Here is a 19038-nt window from a genome sequence, read left to right as displayed (position 1 = left end):
AAACAAAAGCTTGTTCAGAGCTTCCAAGGATGGCAGGGGTATAACAATGATTTCCCTGGAAGGAGCCCTTTTTAAACTTTCTTTTATTGTACATTGGGTGCAGTGGTGGCATTCGACCGGTTCTGCCCGGTTCTGGAGAGCCAGTAGCGGCAATGAGCAGCGGAGACGGAACCGGTTCTCCGCTGCTCTGTGTTTGGCCTACCCACCCGCCCGGCCTCCCATACTCACTTTTATGGCCAGAATTCGAAGTGCATCTGCTTTGCGTGGCGCAAAATAGCGCCGCGTGGCAGCTGCTGCAGCGACCGGCATCATGCAGGCTTGCAGGAGGCGAGTTAGAATGCCTCTGCACAAAGTGTACATTTGGCACACGCGTCCATGCAAAGTGTGCACAGTGCGTCCACAGCCACGCCCACCAAACCGGTAGCAACTTTATTTGAATACCACCACTGATTGTGTGGGTTGGTAAAGGAGGTGTCTTCAACATAATGCACCTATTTTATATATTTTTTTAAAAAACAGAAAACTTGTCATCCTAGAAGCCATTCTCTTGGTAGAAAGGGCATAGTTACAAGATCTGACAAATTCCATCAATAGGCTCTGAATTTATTCTTACAGTCTGATGACGCTATTCTTTATTAGTTGGAGATTATCCACAGAGTTGAATCCTATCAGAAACTTAGGTTATTTCATTGTTGCCAAATATCATGATCACTGTCAACAGAGTTGCCTGTCAAATATTTCATTAGTTTACATGTATAATATCTTTAAATGTAAATGGGAACAACAGTGTCCATGGGATCCAAATGAGTTAAACTGACCAAAGTATCATTATGAAGTTCTGATACAAGCCCTTTTTCTGCCTACATTGTGACATTGGGCATGCCAACTTGCAGTGTGATGCTATAATGCTGCCTTTTAACATTCCAGTGAAAAGCAGCAAAATCCCACAGAGGCTACTGATTAACAGCTTCAGCAGTTTGGGTGGAATTATATCTAATTATGAGATCTTAGTTTTTAAGCATTTCTTTTCTGTAATCTGCTATAACTTGTTGTAACCTTAACAAGAGGGACATTCAGACATGATAAAGAAGCTACTTTGCAGATAAGTTGTCCTAGGTATCCTGAAGCATCTCTTCTGAATGAACCCAAAATGCTGCTCTTGGCAGTGCAAATTTATGAATTTTCTGGACTAATTTAGCTTCAGCAGATGGCAGCCCTTTCTGCCAGCTCTGGTTCATATTTGGATGGGGCATCAACAGAGGATTCCGGGGCTGTTGGCTAGACTGGGAAATTGGGGAAAAAGAAATATCCCAGAAGGGATCAATGGCAAATCACTTCTATAACATTGCTAAGAAAGCTGCATGGATGCATTCACCAGGAACCAAGTTCAACTCAAGGGCACCTTTATGGATCTTTGGGCAGATTTGTACAATTTTGTGGCAGCATTCTTTAGATCTGGAGAAAAATTGGCCTCATAGATTATTAAAAGATTTACAATAGTCCTCATTTGCCTACCACATACATCTCTTAGTAGGAAGAGAAGGGAGAGGTAAGGCATATCTAGTATTCAGGCATTACTTCTTGGATAAAAGAACCCAAGCTGGAGACTAAATAGCACAAGCATGTTCCTTTCAAGGAAAGACACAATTTTAATATGATTTTTCTCAAAAGGTAAAAGTCTCAAGACAAGCTCAGAGCAGGGGAAGATCTATACATTTTTCTTGTATAAGTAATACAGAAGTATTACCATTGCTGCCTTCTGAGACTACAGATAGAAGAGGTGTAGAAACAGTTTATGCACAAAAAAAAAAAAAAGACAAAAATGATATAGGAGAGAACTGAAGCTGTATATTAATAGGCTTAACCCTACATCTACTTGATAGTTGGCTAAGAACTGCTGAATATAGTAGGATTTGGTTCCAAATAAACATTCAAAGGATTACATCCTACATCCCACAGAAACCAATAATATTCAATCATACTTATTTATATGGGAAATAGCAGCATGTTTTTCTCCTTTAAAATGATTTCCATCCATAATTGAGGTATTTATTGATATCACTTGTTAACTTTGGAAATACTCTTTAGACTGTTAAGTGTACTGTTTTGAGAGATACATTCTTAGCAAACTTATTAGTTTTTAGTAGTCATTAATAAAACTATCATCTTTGGCAGTAAGATATGCCATAAAATTGTTAGCAAGATCTCAGAAACATTTTTGTCATATCTTTTAAGGCATACAAGAGAAATGAATCTTCAATATACAGTAAACTTAGGATCTACTGGAGGCATAATCCTAAAATAATGGATGATTGTCCAAATGAAAAGATAAAAGTAGGAACTTGGCAAAATAAAAAAAGGAAAATGTACTCACATTCAAGAATCATTACAGTACCGTTAATTAAGATGAAGAACTCCATTCTTTAAAAATATTATGAACTGGAAATCAGAACAGGAGGCAGACAGACTATTGGATAACAAGGAAGTTAAAGATGTACTAAAGGAAGATGTGATTACAAAGAAAATGAATGAATTATTTGACTTAATCTTGAAAGACACAAAACATATCCATTCCAAAAATAAATAGGACATTCTGAATCAGTGTAGCATCTGCAAATATAAATTGTCTCACTATTTTGTGAGCTTTGTGATAATATGCTGCCATGATGTTTTAACCATGGTTTTAAAATAAACCAAAGAACTATGGCCCAAATATAATGATAAAGTATAATTTTCTGAGACATAAGAGGACCATGAGTTGTACTTCTTCCTTAGGCACAAAGCCAGGTGGGTGACCTTGGGCCAGTCACTTTCAGAAGGGGACCCAAAGGTGCTTTTTCAAGAGGCAACTGGACTTGCTGGTTTTTCTTTGAAGACATTTCGCTTCTCATCCAAGAAGCTTCTTCGGAAACTGAAGAAACTTCTTGGATGAGAAGTGAAATGTCTTCAAAGAAAAAACTAGAAAGTCCACTTGCCTCTTTAAAAAGCACCTTTGGGACAACTATGACCTGAATGACTGAGAATCTCCATAGACTTTCAGAAGGAGACAAACCAGTTCTGAATTCTTGCCAAGAAAACTATAGGGATTAATCCAGACAATTGCCAGGTGTCAACAGTGACTTGAAGGCACCAAAACCCAAAACCAAACTCACCAATCCAGTCTTTGCCTTCGTCAGTACTTCTATCCAGCCACTGGCTTTATTCCCCAAATCCTCTGAAACAGACTCATGCTTTTCCTTCCTTAGAGAGCTCTTCTCCAACTATCCAGCATTCCCTCCAGCCAGCTAATCTCCCAGACATAAAAATCAGCTGCTGCCAATGAGAAACTCTGTAACCATCACTCCAAAAGAAATGCTAACTTTGCAGCCAGACAATGTGGTGGCAATTGAAAGAAATGTGCCAATCCCAGATCAGTGCAACCTGCTAGCAGAAAGGACAGCAATGAAGTGATGACCCTTGGTGTAATTCTTCTGGGATGATATAAAACTCTTCTTTTGTTTGGAGTTGTTTGCATTTATGAATCAAACTCGTATGCAAACAGCAGGTCTGGGAAAGCTTGTGTTACCTATCTGTCTGCAAAAATTTTTGTTTAGGTTCAAGACTGCACTGCGTAGAATTGAGGAGATGCAAATATCAGCTTAGAATATTAAGCTTTGAAGATTATTGAAAATTTAATAACAGACCTAAAATAGATTAATATTTTATACTGTACACACACATGCATATACACATACATACACATGCTTTGTAAATAATTACTGCTCTAAGTAGATGGAGCAATCATTTGTAAAGGATGAATACCATCATGGATCAGAATTATTGTTTTCTTTAAAACGGCCCTTAAAGCTGTTCATCCCCAAACCTGAAAACTATTTCTTCTGAATAATTTGAAAAGAACTGAGGCCAATGTTGGATTCCTGTTACAGGTACTGACGTCTAGAACCTTTAAAGTGCTTCTTTCACCTGTTCTCCACTTCTTTCCTTAATCATATACTACCTCCTGTGTGGTTCTTCATTCCAGTGTCTTTCATTCCAACATGGTGTGTTGTCCCTAATGTTCCTTTAATGGGATGTAGAGAGTTGTCAGGAACAGACCACAGGTTGTCTGCGAATCCATGGAGAATGCTCTGGAAGAGAGTTTGTAAAGTGTTACTTAATTGTGTTAAGCAAATCAATATTATTTGTATTCCACCTTCATTAGTTTTACAAGTAACTCAAGTACACCTTCCTCCATCTACGTGGTTTGCCCATCTTTTTTTTTTCCCCCAAAACCCTACGTGGGTTTTTTTTTTTTTTTGGCTTATATATTTAATATTTTTTTTTTTTTGTGGATTTTTGGGGTTTTCTTTTAAACCCATTTTTTTTTTTTCCCCACCATATTTTCCTCAGAACAACAATCCTATGAGGTGAATTGGTCTGAGACAGCTGCCTTTCATGGCTAGGACAGGACTTGAACTCAGGACCTCCTAGTTTCTAGCCTGGTGCCTTAATCAGGCCAGAAACCAGAATTCTTTAAATTCTTTTTTTTTTTCTTAATCCTTAAAAATTCAGGCTTGTTACACTTGTCACATTCAGTCATTATTTGTGAAACATGGTGGACAAATAACATGACTGTTCAACCCTCTAACCATTTTTAAATGCTTATTTTGGTCTTATTAAGTTTTGTTTTGAGCAGAAAAGGTGATATAAATTAATGAAGTATTACAAACATTTCGGAACAAGGGCCAAATGTTCTTTTTCCTTTGTTCTCACCACCTTCATGATAGAATGATTAATTTACAACAGAAGTAATTGCTAGTAGATTTTTTACCAACCGGTTTTTCCCCCGACTAAATAGTATCATTTATGTAGCAAAACCTCCCTGGCTTCACTTTTCCCCAATATCTTTTTAAGACAAGCCCCAAATAATCATTAGTGGTTTGGAAACCTATTTTGGGTCAGAAAAGTAAATTTTTAATTTTATTTAATTTCTTTGTTACCTTCTGGGAGGAGACTTTGTGCTATCTGAAGCAGAACAACTAAATTCTGTAATAGCTTTTCCACATAGGACCAACCTTGTTAACTTTCAAGGCTCTTTTTTCTGCTATGTATTCAAAATGGATTCTGATTAATATACATAGGATAGGATAGGATAGGATAACTTTATTGTCACTTTGAATGTATGCTAATTGGCATACATTAAAATTAAATTACATTGCATACAGCACTCAAAGCAGAGGTGGTATTCATCAGGTTTTGACCAGTTCTGGAGAACCGGTAACGGAAATTTTGAGTAGTTTGGAGAACCGGCAAATACCACCTCTGACTGGAGATTTTACAGTATCCTTCCCTGCCATACCCACCAAGTTACGCCCACAGAACCGGTAGTAAAAAATTTTGAATCCCACCATTGACTCAAAGGATCTTCACCTCTAATATAAACATAAACATGACAAGATAAATAAATAAATACAAGATTATGCATGTACCCACATATATGACACGGTTTGGATGTATAGGGGTGTGTGTGTGTGTGTGTGTGTTTGTGTATCTTAAGAACTTACCAAATGTCAAAAACTTCTCTGTCCAGCTGGACTTGAAATAAGCTGGGGCAATCTTTAGCAGTAGGAACAGATAACAAGCTAAAGACTCATTTTATTGTAAGATAGAATTCCTTAGAGAATTGACACTCATCAAGATAATTGCATGGTGTTTAGCGTATTCTCTCCATACCCAATGAAATATATCAGTTGGTGTTGTAGTAAATAGCTCACTACTCTAAGTTCATTGGATAGAAGTTGGAAGTCTTAAATTCCTTCCTCATAAGATTTCTAGGTCTTTGCATTCTAGCCCTGTCTCTTGCTTTAGGAAAACAACACGTGCTTCCTGCTGTACCATCCATCTTCCAGAGGCATTTTACCTGGTGGCTGGTCACTTAAACCTGGCACATGAGAAATAGAACCTGTGCTTCAATTCTGGTGATTAAAAAGTAAAAATGAAACAATTCCTGAGGCACTAAGAAGCATTGCAATATGAGGTCAAATGTACCATATCTCTGAGTCAGCTGTGAAAAGTTTGGGATATTCCATTTCTGTTCTTTATTGATGGGAATTAAGTGCCAGGCAAAGACACCAAGTCAAAATGTAGTGTGTTTGTTCATATGCTATCTGTCTGTCTGTCTATCATGTCTATCACTATCTAAAGGCATTGCATTTGTAATTTGTTTTCTATACAATACATTATCAAAATACAACCAAGAATGCCTTAATTAATCATGTCCTGCTTAAAAGTACCAACCTAGACAAACAATACTTAATTATAACTATGAAACAAGACAACATCATGCTACATTTTTTGGAATAGCTTTTTACTAACAATAGGTAAAATCTCAGTTTAAGCTTCAGACAACATACTAAAATGAGTTTAATCTAACAGGGAAATAGAGTTTTCTGATTTTGAGTCACAAGAGAGAGCCATGCCAGCCAAGGATGAAACTATGCTTATTCTCATAATGCTATAAATAATAATTACAGAGAAACAACCACAACCCTTTTCAAGTTCACGGCCCAATTGAATATTTATCTTGAGGAAAATTTGACTTCTGAATACCACTAACATTAAATGAAGTGAAGGAGGATTGTTTATACATTTTTAGGCGGAGTGTTTTGCAACTAAATGCCTGACTGATTTTTCTGTGGGAACTTCTAGCAGTGAAAGAAAAAAATATATGATCCATTTCCTATTGCTGTCAAGATGGACATCTCCATATAGTCAAGGGCGGTTTACTTTGTTTCAATGAAACCTTTACTTTTTAATGAAAGTTACAGTAGTCTTAATGGATTCTCATTGAAAATGTCTGCATTAAATTCAAAGAGTTGTATAGCTCTTTCCCAAGATCCCACACTAGGCAATGGTACTGTATAAGTTAGGAGTATAGATTTAGTTTACTTGGTTAGAATGAGGTTCCAGTCAAAAGGTTTAAAATGGGCCTGGTGGGAATTTGCTAATTGCCAGAAACTGTAATACTTCGCTAGCAGAAATAATGAGAATCCATCCAGCAGCTCTTTTGTGGACCTAATTTCTGGATTCCATCTCCAGTTCCCATACTACCTGATCTAGTATGGCTGACATCACTAACTGCTAGTATTTTTATTTTAACTATAGCAGAAAGCCTAGCCTGGATCTATGTTCACAAATGGCAAGCTCAGCCTTGGTATGTGGGTTATGTCATTCTCAACAAACCAGAGGACACCAAGAGGCCTTTATAACTGATGGCCAGATTTAGACTTTGAGAGCACAATGGGAGTGCTTTTACAAAATGGCAGTTATGGAGCAAGGCCAGTCACAGAACTGCCACTTCATCAAGAAGGAATTAGAATGGGCTTATTCCATGCCAACCCTAGTAAAACTACTTTTTGATGTGGTCTGTTATCATTGCTTCCCTTTGCCTTTTTAGGGAAGGGAGGAATTGATCCTATTTCAAATCAAGGCATTGGATTTGAGTCACTCTGACTCCCATTGTCTAATAATGCTTGGTGAACCATTTTTTAAAAAAAATCTAGTGAGCCTAATCAAAAAATAAGGTGGGAATGCAAGGATGACTGATACTGAATAGCACAGAGCGTCAGTGTTCCAAGTACCCTGTTTCTCCAACAATACGGCCTCCCCCAATAGGAAGTCCCAGCATGTTTTATAGGCATGAAATGAAATTAAGTCCCTCCCCCCAAATTAAGGCCTATATTAAAACATGCGAAATGGGGGAATGGTGGGGGGCTGTTAGGAAGTACTTTTGTTGCACACCGGATATGGTGCTGCCTGCGTTGACCCCGATACTAAGTGCCTCACCAACGCCAAGGTCAACATCCAAGCCGTCGCCGCCCGCACGCCCAAAGATGCAAGGGGGGGAATTAAGTCACCCCCGAAAAGATGGCCTAGCCATTTTTGGGGGGCTCAGAAAAAAATAAGACCCGGCCTTATTATATGAGAAACACGGTAACAACCTCCAACCCAATAAACTCAGAGACAAGCATTTCTTCAAAGTTCCATTTTATTAGAGTTGTCATATTGGCACATCTGGGAAAACACAAATCTGAGAGTTCCAGTATTCCCTTCCCAAAAGAAAATCAAAGATCCATCCTCTGCACCCACCAATCCATCACATGGTCCAATCAAACATCGTCCCAACTGGAGACATATTTCCAGACACTCTTCTCCAGGTGCAGGGTAACATGTCCTTGACATTATAAGAAATAATGTTGTTGAGTCTAATCTTCTACCTCTCTATGAAATCCCCTCTCCCAAATTCCCAGGCACTAAATGTGGCAGCCTCCAAGCTTCCAAGTAAAATATGGTTTCCAAGGCTGGCACAGAGAAGTTGAAGTTTGCCATCTTGCCTTTGTCTATGGTAGATATGATGTGTGGCAATAAAGAATATGTGGTTGGCCTGTATTCATGCCCCTTTGTGGGAGAGCCTATTGTCTATATTCTCTTATCCATAGCTCAATCACATGACCTATGCTGTACAACTATGCTGTAATCATATGAATCTTTCATAAAAACAAATAAGATGGTGATGCCTTCAAAAAGAATTTTAACAAAGAAAGTAGTTCCTTCTGAAACATGGGCAATTCATGAGCTAGAATAAAATGTAGGGCTATTTTTCAAAGTCACTGCTAATGTATGATTAGCTAAACAATGGATAAAAAAAAGAATTACACTGAAAAAGAAGGAAGGCTCAAACAATATTTAATATCCATCCTTTTTTTAAAAATGTAAAATGAGTATACAGTATAGTCAATTCAGTAAATAAGCATATACGTCCCAATTATTTATCTCTTAGATTTATAACCTGGCTTTAATTTAGGAGATCAAAATGGCAAGCATAGGCCTCCCTCCTTCAATTTTTTACCCATAATAATTCAGTGTATTGTGGAATTTTCTGAAAAAGAAAAGGAAAAACTACAATGCCTTTGTGCCATTCAGAGACAGACAACGAACAAGAAATTCAAGAAATGCAGAGAACAGGCATGACGAGAAGAAGAGCACCTACTCATTTCTACCTGTCACACCACTGCAAAAGTCACAGTATGTAAATTAGCAATTAGTAATTCAGAATGGCAGGAAATAATTTTGCAAAGGATGAGTTTGGGAGCAAGAACAGCAAGACTGAACTACAAACCTTTCAGGGTTCAATGCAGAACCAGCCTACATGGAAAATAACACTTCCAATACTGGAAGTTTTTAAAAAGAGATTTGACAAACATTTGTCTATTCGCCAAAGCACCTGAAGGCAGGACAAGGAATAATGGGTGGAAGATTAAAGAGATACCCAACCTAGAAATATAGAGAAATTTCCTTACAGTGAGAACAATTAATCAGTGGAACAATTTTCCTCCAGAAGTTCTGGGTGCTCCATCACTGGAGGTTTTCAAGAGGAGTTTGGGCAACCATTTGTTCTGAATTACATAGGGTCTCCTACTTGAGAAGGGGTTGGACTAGAAGATCTCCAAGGTCCCTTCCAACTCAGTTATTCTATGTTCAATGAAATAAGTAGAATGAAGTGGACCAAGTCAAAATAAATAAAATGAAACACAAAGTGTCAGCAGTTCTGCCAAGATTCCTTCATAAGAGTTGGGGCTAGCATGATGTCAGCAATATCCTGGAGACAAATATAACAAGAGTTTAGCTGACAGGCTTCAAGGAATCCACAGGTTTTCTACTATCCCATTTTTTATTTTGAACACCAATTGCAAATGAGTGTGCTTACGTATGCATGAACACCCATGTGCACATACTTATGAAGCCCATCAACTGAAAAGAAGTTGTACCACAGCGTGGAAGATTCCCAAGGACTGTAAGCTTAGCAATCATTGCCCAGTAACCCTTATCTCTTTTTTCCAAATCTGGGTCAAGGGCCTTTGCTTGTCAACCAATTGTTTAACTTGCAAATCAGCACACAGATTGGATATTGCATTCCACTCGATAAACAGATTTGAGCCTTTTATTATGTTCCTCTGCAAATAATTTCAGAAGAATGGTTCGGTATCAACACTGATTGAAGTGGACATTGATTGAAGAAATCCATTCTTCAATCTGATATCCCCACAGAAGGTTGGATTATAGTTCTCGTATTTTTCTACAAATGTCTGGGAATAATGCAGGCTTTTTACTCCAATCTGTCTGAAGGGCATGAATCTGGGAAAGATCAATCTGTCTCTATAGTTTGAAAATCTAAAGCCCAATTCTCAATGCTTACCAACACAACAATGCCAGAACAATTATCTTCGTGTTTATGTTGAAGTAAATTCTGTCATGATCAATACAATTTACTCCTAAAAATAAGTCCATAGGTCATAAATATTTAGAACTGTTCCAAAAACTGCAAACTGCCTCTTGTTTTCTTTTGAAAACGTCATAAATAGCATGTGGACCCCAATGCTTTAACTTAGATAATGCAGATGAACAATAAAGAATAGAACCCCAGTTTCTGCAACCTCAAAATGTCCTTCTTTTTCAAATGCTGCTAAGTATAATGCCAACTCCAAAAAGTAGCCACTTGTTCTATTTGTTTTCTTAAAACCTCTCAGATTTAACTTGAAGAATATTGATTCAGAACATCTCAACCTCACACACCTTTTTTTTGGGGGGGGGAGCAGAAATTTACATTTAGATAAATACAAATGGGACACATTCCAGCTAGCCAACCAGCTCTCCACCAGCATGATTGGGCTTCTTTTCAAATGAATAAGTGGGTCTCCACTCAAGTCTATTAGGACTGAAGTCTAAGACCATGGCAATTAATAAGAGAGTTTAATCAATAAACTCTTATTTACTTAGTAGTTTAATAAATAAAATATGGTTTAAAACAATTGGTTGTTTGCACAGATGTTCCCAAATATGAAAGGATTACTGTTTCACATATATTTAAGACAAAGGATGTTTATGACAGAAAATTCATAAAAAATGCTGTCTGTCCTATCACACAAACATTATATGATGTTTATAGAAAAAAAATTCTAGAATGCTGTTAGAAAACTCAAAAAGTGAGGACAAAGGTCTTTATTACATGAAAGCTTTTTAATTTCTGTTCTTGAACAGCTCCCAGATGTTTCAACGAGGCTGATGCCAAAGAACCTTCCAGAAGATTGTCTCCAATGCAATCAGACCAAAATGAATCATGCACAGAGCATGCACAGAGAACAAAAAGGAAGTTAAACTTTAGCTCTGGAACACATTTCCCTTTATCTCATTTGTGCAGCATTTTTCAAAGTAAAACAAATGGACACAAAGTTCAATTGCAAATACCCCCAGCATAAATGGAGCAAAAAATTACAACATGCCAAGATAATGAAGGTTGTATTGCAATGCACACTTACATGGGAGGACATTTGCAGTGATTTCAGCTTTTATATTGACATATAACAGTTGTAAAATGAAGGTGCAAATTAAATACAAACGAGGTAAGAGTTGTAGCAATTATTTGGATGAGAAGATGATAGGAACGGATATCAAACTTGCAGATGTCACAAAATTGATGGGATAGTTAATACTGCAGAAGACAGAAATAAAATTCAAAATTCATGATAGGTTTGCAAAATGGGTTGTGAACAATAGGAAAAAAATCTGACAGACAGAAATCAAATGCACATGTAGAAGGAGGGATTATGTGGATTGGCAACAGTACTTGTTTAAAATCCTGAAATTGTAGTTGATTATAAGGTGAATGTTGTCAGCAGCATTGTAGCTGAAAACAAGTCAAATACAGTTAGATTATATCACCATAATATACTAATTGATACATTTTATTCTGCTTTGGTCAAAATCCTACCTCAAGTTCTGGGTTCCAACATATCTTAAAGATTCAAAAGTCTGGAACGGTTTCAGACAAAGACAAAGAGAGGGATGGAAATTTGAGAAAACTGAAGAGAGTGACAATCAAATGGCATCTCTCTACGTCTCCACTTGAGAGTCAGAGAATTAGGAAATGAAAGATTATCATCATCTTCCCATCCCGATCATAGTTATATTGATTTTATTGTTGTTGTTAGATACATAGTCAGCCAGGTGTTTAGACTGGATTTGGTTTTTCTAACCACCTATCGAGTCCTTTCCAAGAACCTGGGTTAGGCTGTTATTTGATGGCATTAAAGATATTGTCAGAGGAAGCAAGCTCTTTCCAAGTAAAGCTACCATTTTCAATTGACTGATGGTGATTTCATCAATGCCAGTGTTATTACCATTAATACTATTATTCTATACACATGCTGTTTTGACGCTCTTCTGATTGTTTAAGCTTTCTGTTGTGGTTCCACTAAATCCAGGATATCACGTCAGGGAAGACAGTATTAGTGCATAAGTGCACCATCGTGCCTACCGTCCCTGTCCTATTGTCCCCATTTATTCGTACCTATTTCCTGTATTCTTACTCATGTTTATACTTATACCTAGTATCTTGTAAGTGATTGACAAATAAAATAAAATAAAACAAATAAATAAATCTTGTGACAAGGAAGAAGTAGGTTTAATTGCATTACTCTCTGGAAATGTTCATTCTGCTAGGAAGACTGGGGCCAATATTACAGGGAAATATTTTAACATATGATATTTTGTAAGTATTTCCTTCAAGCCCCATAACCTAAGGATTTCCTCATTTTGCTCATTCTTCATGCACTTATAAAATACATTGCACAATCCTGATTTAAGCCATGAAATTGCACAACGGGTTTAGTGTGCCAGCTTGATAGATAGTTCCATTATCCATAAGACACCTTCACTATAATCACTTGTAAGAAGGTATTATACTACAGAGGGCTGGATTTTGGAGCAAAGTTTAATTGGAACCAGAGGATAAATTTCCCTTATAAGTGTTCTGAATGTTAGGCTTCATCCCATTTGGGAAAGTTCACAAGAAGTTGAAGAACTATAGTTAGAAAGGATTTACTGAAGATAACAGGAAGCCACAACCCAATTTCACCAACTACAAAGATTCAATAATATATCCTACATAACAAAATAATGTTCACCCCTCTTATGTTTTGTTTTCCTTTCTGCCTACGTGAGGGATGACTTGGTACAATCTTCTGGGCTTCCTTTACAGCCATCCAATTTGCTATCATTATCTTTTCTCTTCCATTTTTGTTAAATAGTATCCGGTGAGCAGCCAGTTGTTTATATGTCTGCAATTTTACTATCCATGAGAACTATTTATAGCGGGTAATACTCAATGCCTAGAACAGATCAATATAGCCATAAGTGCATAATGGATTCTAATAGAAATGACCTTTAAAATAAATTCAGGATAATTAAAAAGTTATTAACCTGAATATTGCACTTTAAAAAACAAACAAACTTTGGAGTATAGTGCATGAAAGCAAAAAGCAGATGCTGAAGTTATGGAATCTCTTATAAAAGTCCTGATTTAACAGGGATCAACAATCTAAATAATGCTGGTAATCTAATCTAAGTTATTTTGCGAAGAGTATTTAAAGAATTTAAAGTAATTTTTGTTATCCACAATCCAATTATTGAATGGTAAGAAATTCCAGGATTTTGCACATATCCAAGTCAAGTTTCTTTTACAAAAGGATCCTTGGAGATGTTATGCCATTTTTAAAATATTTAAATCTGTTTACAGGTACAGCAGTTGGGCATAGTGGGGGCCAACAGCCAGATATTAAACAGGTGGCTATCATAGGTGCTCATGAATCAGCTTTCTAGAGATAGTAGAACACAAAGTTTAATGAGATTTTTCCATTTGCATTGGTACATGCTCGTGTCTAAATCAATACAGAGGGGCTAGCCTAGGTTTTCAAAAGTGGAATTCTTGCTTGAGCTACTGCTCCAGACAAATATTGTGAAAAGAGTTTAAAGTTCTTTTCTCAGCAACCATGGAAGGAAATTCCCCCTTCATCCTATCTTCTGGTTCTTTAGAATTTCTCCCCAACTCCTAGGGTCCCTTCCAACCCTATTATTCAATGTTGGTATGTTCCCACTATCTTCCCAATTGTCCTAGCATGGCTGACTCAGGAATTCTGGGAGTTGAAGTCCACAGGTCGTAAAGTTACCCACTCCTTTCTTAGACAATATGGTTGCCATCCATTGCTCAGCAACTGGTTGGAGGAAGAGTACTTTCCCCTTTCTCTTCTTATGGAAAAGGCTCCAAATTGGTTGCAACCACCTAGCTACCATTGCTTTGCTCCCTTACCCTCTCTATGGACTAGCTGGAGGGAACAGAGCACAGGGTAGGAGGGGTTAGCAGTGAGAATGCTCACATAGTTGTGGAAAAGTGCTGCAGAGTTGAAGCTGCTGACCCCTATGGAAGACCCTGGAGATTGGAAGGGTAAACTATAGTGAGATTATTTGCAAATTACCGTGCTAAACGTTCATATCAAAATAATACAAGTGTTTGCCTATCAGCTTGGAGGTACCAGAGCAAACCTGTCCAACAGGTTTTCCCAATGTTAAGAAGTTCCTATTCTGTCCAGTTACTAAATCTGGAGTATGATTTTGCTTCCTTTCCCACCTCCCCCTGTCTTTTTCTTGTGGTAAACCTGTATGTGTGTGTTTATCTGTCTCTCTGTAGGTATGTGTATATGTTATATTTAACAATAATGCAGACAGTCCCATAACAATTCCTTTTCCAATTTTACTCTGCCATCTTGTGAACCTCATATTTTAAATGTGTGAGTTTCTAACCTTTGAAACGTGCCCTTTCTGCTCCTTAAACATTATATTATCCAACCAGATTTGCAAACTAAGCAGCAGCAGAAATATTTTCCTCAATTCTTCCTGCAGTGAACTTAGCCCGCTATATTCTAGGAAAGTAAATATTGAATTATAATTTGCATGAACCAAAGTTTATGTCAATCTCATGAAAGCTTTTTTTTTTTTTTTAACCTGATCCATTGTTGCTCCCTGGAGATCTTTTTTCATTCTCTTCATCATCGCTGTCACAAGATATTGGCTGAACATCTAGCTTGTATTCTGTTTGATTTATACCACATTCCTGCTTTGTAAAGTTTTTCAAAGCAACAAGACGGTGATGGATGGCTGCATAGAGGGATTCAATGTCCTTTGTGCTGGCCTATGTGATAGACAGAAAGCATGGACCCATGAGGTGTTGTATTCCAGAGCATCAATGAAAAGGTGAACAAGCAATAAGGGGGAAAAAAAATAAGAGCCATGTAGCAATAAGAGAAAGTGACTGACTCCTGAGTGATTCAGAGACTTTTAAACAGCAAACTTGTAATGCTTTACAACAGAGGTTTTCAAACTTGGCAACTTTAAGACTTGTGGACTTCAACTCCCAGAATTCTCCAGCCAGCTGGCTGGAGAATTCTGGGGGTTGAAGCCCACAAGTCTTAAAGTTGCCAAGTTTGGGGACCCCTGCTTTATAAGATCAAGGTGGAAGCGGAAGTGTAGGTCCAATACCATCATTTTTACAGAGAAATATGCCATGAAATTGGGACATATGGATGTCCATCAGCTGTCTTTTTTTTGATCTGTCAAACAAAATATCATTTGCTATTTGCTGCACTGTACTTTATTTTTAATTTTTAAAATACATCTGTACTCAAAAACCAGCCTTTTCTGGATGACTTGGAGCAGTATTTCTTAAACTCTTTTTCTCTCAAGACTCCTTCCCACCTCTAAAAATTATAGAGGAGACCCCCAAAAGACCTTTAGTTTGTATGGGTAACTCTATTAAAAATGAAAATTGATGCATTTGCTGCTACTACTGTTTTCACAATTATTTGATGGGATTCTAATATTGTATTACTTTTCAACAGAGGCTGGGAAATAAATCTAATTTTGCAGGCCCTTGAAAGAATAACTTTTTAAGAAAAACTGACTTAGAATAACACAGTAGAACATCTTTAGGCAGTGTTAAGCAGCTCTTAGCCCAACAGATTATTTTAAAGAAAAAGCTCTATTGTTTATTTATGTACTGTATTTTGTATACTAATTACCATTATTCAGGTTTTCCACAAAGCAGTTTTAGGATACAGAGTAACAAGTAAAACATCTAAAATGTCACGTATTCTTATTTGTGTGTCTTATTGCTTCTTAAATGAAGGCATTAGTAACTTCTTGCCAGTATTTCACTGTCAAAAAAAAGTGGGAGGGAGGGCAGGAATATTTTGGAGTAGTGTGCAAAGGAATGCTGCAGAATATTGATAAAAGTCCAGAAAATATCTTCTGGTTCAACTAATAGTTTAAAAAAAAAACTTTGAAAATCAAAGTGTAAATCAATTAAAATGGACAACTTAAATATCTTATTCTTTTCTAGGATCACACAGGATGAGCCTCAGTGGCACAGTGGTTAGAGTGCAGTACTGCAGGCTACTTCTGCTGACTGCCAGCTGCCTGCAATTTGGCAGTTCAAATCTCACCAGGCTCAAGGTTGACTCAACCTTCCATCCTTACGAGGTGGGTAAAATGAGAACTCGAATTGTTAGGGGAAATATGCTGACTCTGTAAACCACTTAGAGAGGGCTGGAAAGCAGTGTGAAGTGGTATATACAGTCCCCTAGGGGAAGTGGGTTGCTAAAAGCCCGGGGCTGCTGTGGGGTCAAGGACAAAAGAAAGGGGAAGGGAGAAGCAAAGGGGGGGGGGGGGGGAAGCCGCCTCCTGCGGGCCTGCCCACAGACAGGAGCTGGCGAAGAAGCGGGGCTCCGGCCGCGCTCGGCGCCCGCTCCCCACCCCCCGCTTGGTGACAACAGCGCTGAGTAAGGCAAGTTCCGCGCCCCAACAACCAGAAACTAAGGCGGCAGGCAGGCGCGAAGGGACACGGGTTGGCGGGGGGGGGGGTCTTAAATGAAGTGGTTACGCCGGCGTGTTATCGCCGAACGTAAGTCTAAGTGCTATTGCTATTGCTATCATCATCACCACCACCAATCCAATGAATATCTCAGATCTTTGAATTGGGTATTTTCCAACAATTCAGGTTTTATTCAAGAGGCTAAGGAACCATCGGATTCTTATTCTTACTTGTATTAGGAAAACTTTGACGGAACCATCCTCCAGATCTGTTGCTGTGACGCACACACTCTTCCGGTTTGCTCTTTCTATCACCATCTGAGTCCACAGCTTGGTGTTAAGAATAAGCCTCATGCTTCCTTGATTTCGCATGACTGCAAGCACAAGAAACAATATCAAAAAGGTAGGCAAGCAAATTGAAACATATTAGACCTAAAGCAGGTTTTCCTAGCAATTTTGGGAAATTCCATTACTCACTCTCAAGATGCTGAAGGGCTTCTGCTTTTTCCAATGAAAGAGACAAAGGAGACTTTCTCTATGAATGTAGATTTAGCAGCTTCCAAAGTAGTTGCAGCAAATATATCTTTCTTATGTTCGGTACATATGTACATAGCTGCATTGACCAGTCACAGCAGCATAGAAATAGTAATTGCACTTATATACCACTTCATAGTGCTTTACAACACTCTCTAAGTCAAGGGTGTCAAGTTCAAGGCCCATGGGCTGGATCTGGCCTCTGCGGTATTTAGATCTGGCCTGCGGGACTGCCCTGGAAACAGCAGACTAGCCTGTGGTGCCTCTGCCAGTGAAAACAGAGCTTGGGAGTACCACATGTGGCCCTCCCAAGTTCCATTTTCACTGGCAGAGGGTTGCAGGAGGCAGAGGGTTGCAGGAGGCAGAGGGTTGCAGCAGAAAACAGAGTTCAGGACCCTGTTTTCACTGGCAGAGTGCTCAGGCCACCATAGGTGCCCTGACATGAGTGACGTTGAGCTGGCCATACCCACTCTGGCCACACACACACATCCCCCCCAAGGTCAAACACAACCCTGATGTGGCCCTCAATGAAATTGAGTTTGACATCCCTGCTCTAAGTGGTTTAAAGTTATTTGTCAAGTTGAAAGGAGAGCAAATGAGCCTGTTTGGTTGATTCTTTTCTTGACTTGGCCAGTGATTCTCTACAAATTTGGCCAACTATTTTAATTGTAGAATAAACCAGCAAAATATAACAACCAGATCCAAGCCAAATGGGTTTAACTATGGTGAGAAGGATTGAGAGATGACAAGCTAATAATAACTGAACAATAGAACAAAGTAACAGAGTTGGAAGGGACTTCTAGTCCAACCCACTGCTCAGCAGGAAACACTATATACCATTTTAAACAAATGATTGTCCAACCTCTTGTTAAAAAGCTCCCTAGGAAGGGCTCCCTAATGCTCAACTTAGGACTTCCAAAAGGTTATTGTTGGATGTGGATGATCTTGACTTTTTAATTTTTGCACTCTTCTTCAGAACTATGGTTTTAATAGTTAGCCCTGCTAAAATGTGATTTTAAAATATTTAATACTTTGGTAATATGTTTTTGCAGTTGGATTGTATGTGCATATTTTCTAATAAATGAGTTTATGTGTAACATGGGAGTCCTCCAGAAAGTATCACACTGTAGGCTAGACTGAGAAGTCAAAGCAAATCCTAAAGAAAAACTGTGATAAACCAAAATTGGTCTTGTTGACTGAAAAAACTATATAGTTGCATCCATATGATTCCTAGGAATCCAGAACATTTATATATAGAACTGCAAAATTAATTTTTACCCAGTCTTGACTGAAGCATTCCATGCTGATTGCTGGAGGTATCATTGAGCCTCAAACAGCCACTGCCTCTTTCAGTCCAACATAACAGGGCTTTATTAAATAAAAAAAGCCTGCAGTTGATCTAAGACAGAAGAAATCATCATCATTATCATAATTTTTTTTTTTTTTTTTTTTTTTTTTTTTTTTTTTTTTTTTTTTTTTTTTTTTTTTTTTTGTTTTTTTTTTTTTTTTTATATTGATATAATAAATTTCTACGACAGGAAATGTTTAATAACAATGGTCAACTGGTTTCTAGGCTATTTCTATAATTGCTATCAATTAAAAAAGAAGAAAATGACAGCTAAAAGATCTAAACTGAATATTGCATGTTTACTACTTAGACATTTAAAAAGAAGGGAAGAACAGAATTTCTTATCAGAAATTGAAATAAAATAATCTCCTCTTTCTTAGAGGAAGATGGTTACTTGTGAACTTGCAAAATTCTAATCT

At 37.8% G+C, this 19038-nt stretch overlaps 1 protein-coding gene across 2 annotated transcripts in view; it reads right to left on the bottom strand.

Moving 5' to 3' along the window:
* Positions 1 to 19038, bottom strand: part of RANBP3L (RAN binding protein 3 like) — a 66885-nt gene continuing 47847 nt past the window's right edge. Inside the window, exons 11-14 of one of the 2 annotated variants that reach the window (XM_087958514.1) lie at positions 18550 to 18670; positions 16969 to 17111; positions 14875 to 15061; positions 1 to 4127 (exon numbers count right to left, since the gene is read on the bottom strand). In XM_087958514.1, coding sequence (XP_087814640.1) covers positions 4084 to 4127; positions 14875 to 15061; positions 16969 to 17111; positions 18550 to 18670 — 495 coding nt within the window. In that variant the 3' untranslated portion in view covers positions 1 to 4083. Of the gene's footprint in view, positions 4128 to 14077; positions 14303 to 14874; positions 15062 to 16968; positions 17112 to 18549; positions 18671 to 19038 lie in introns of those variants that run through there. The other variant, XM_087958513.1, reaches the window with a different exon arrangement.

This window comes from Notechis scutatus, chromosome 2 (genome assembly GCF_049901735.1).
Source record: "Notechis scutatus isolate UNSWTSFEM ecotype Mainland chromosome 2, rNotScu1.2, whole genome shotgun sequence".
Lineage (NCBI taxonomy): Eukaryota > Metazoa > Chordata > Lepidosauria > Squamata > Elapidae > Notechis > Notechis scutatus.
Note: the sequence above shows the minus strand (reverse complement) of the source record. Positions and strands in the feature narration are given on the sequence as shown.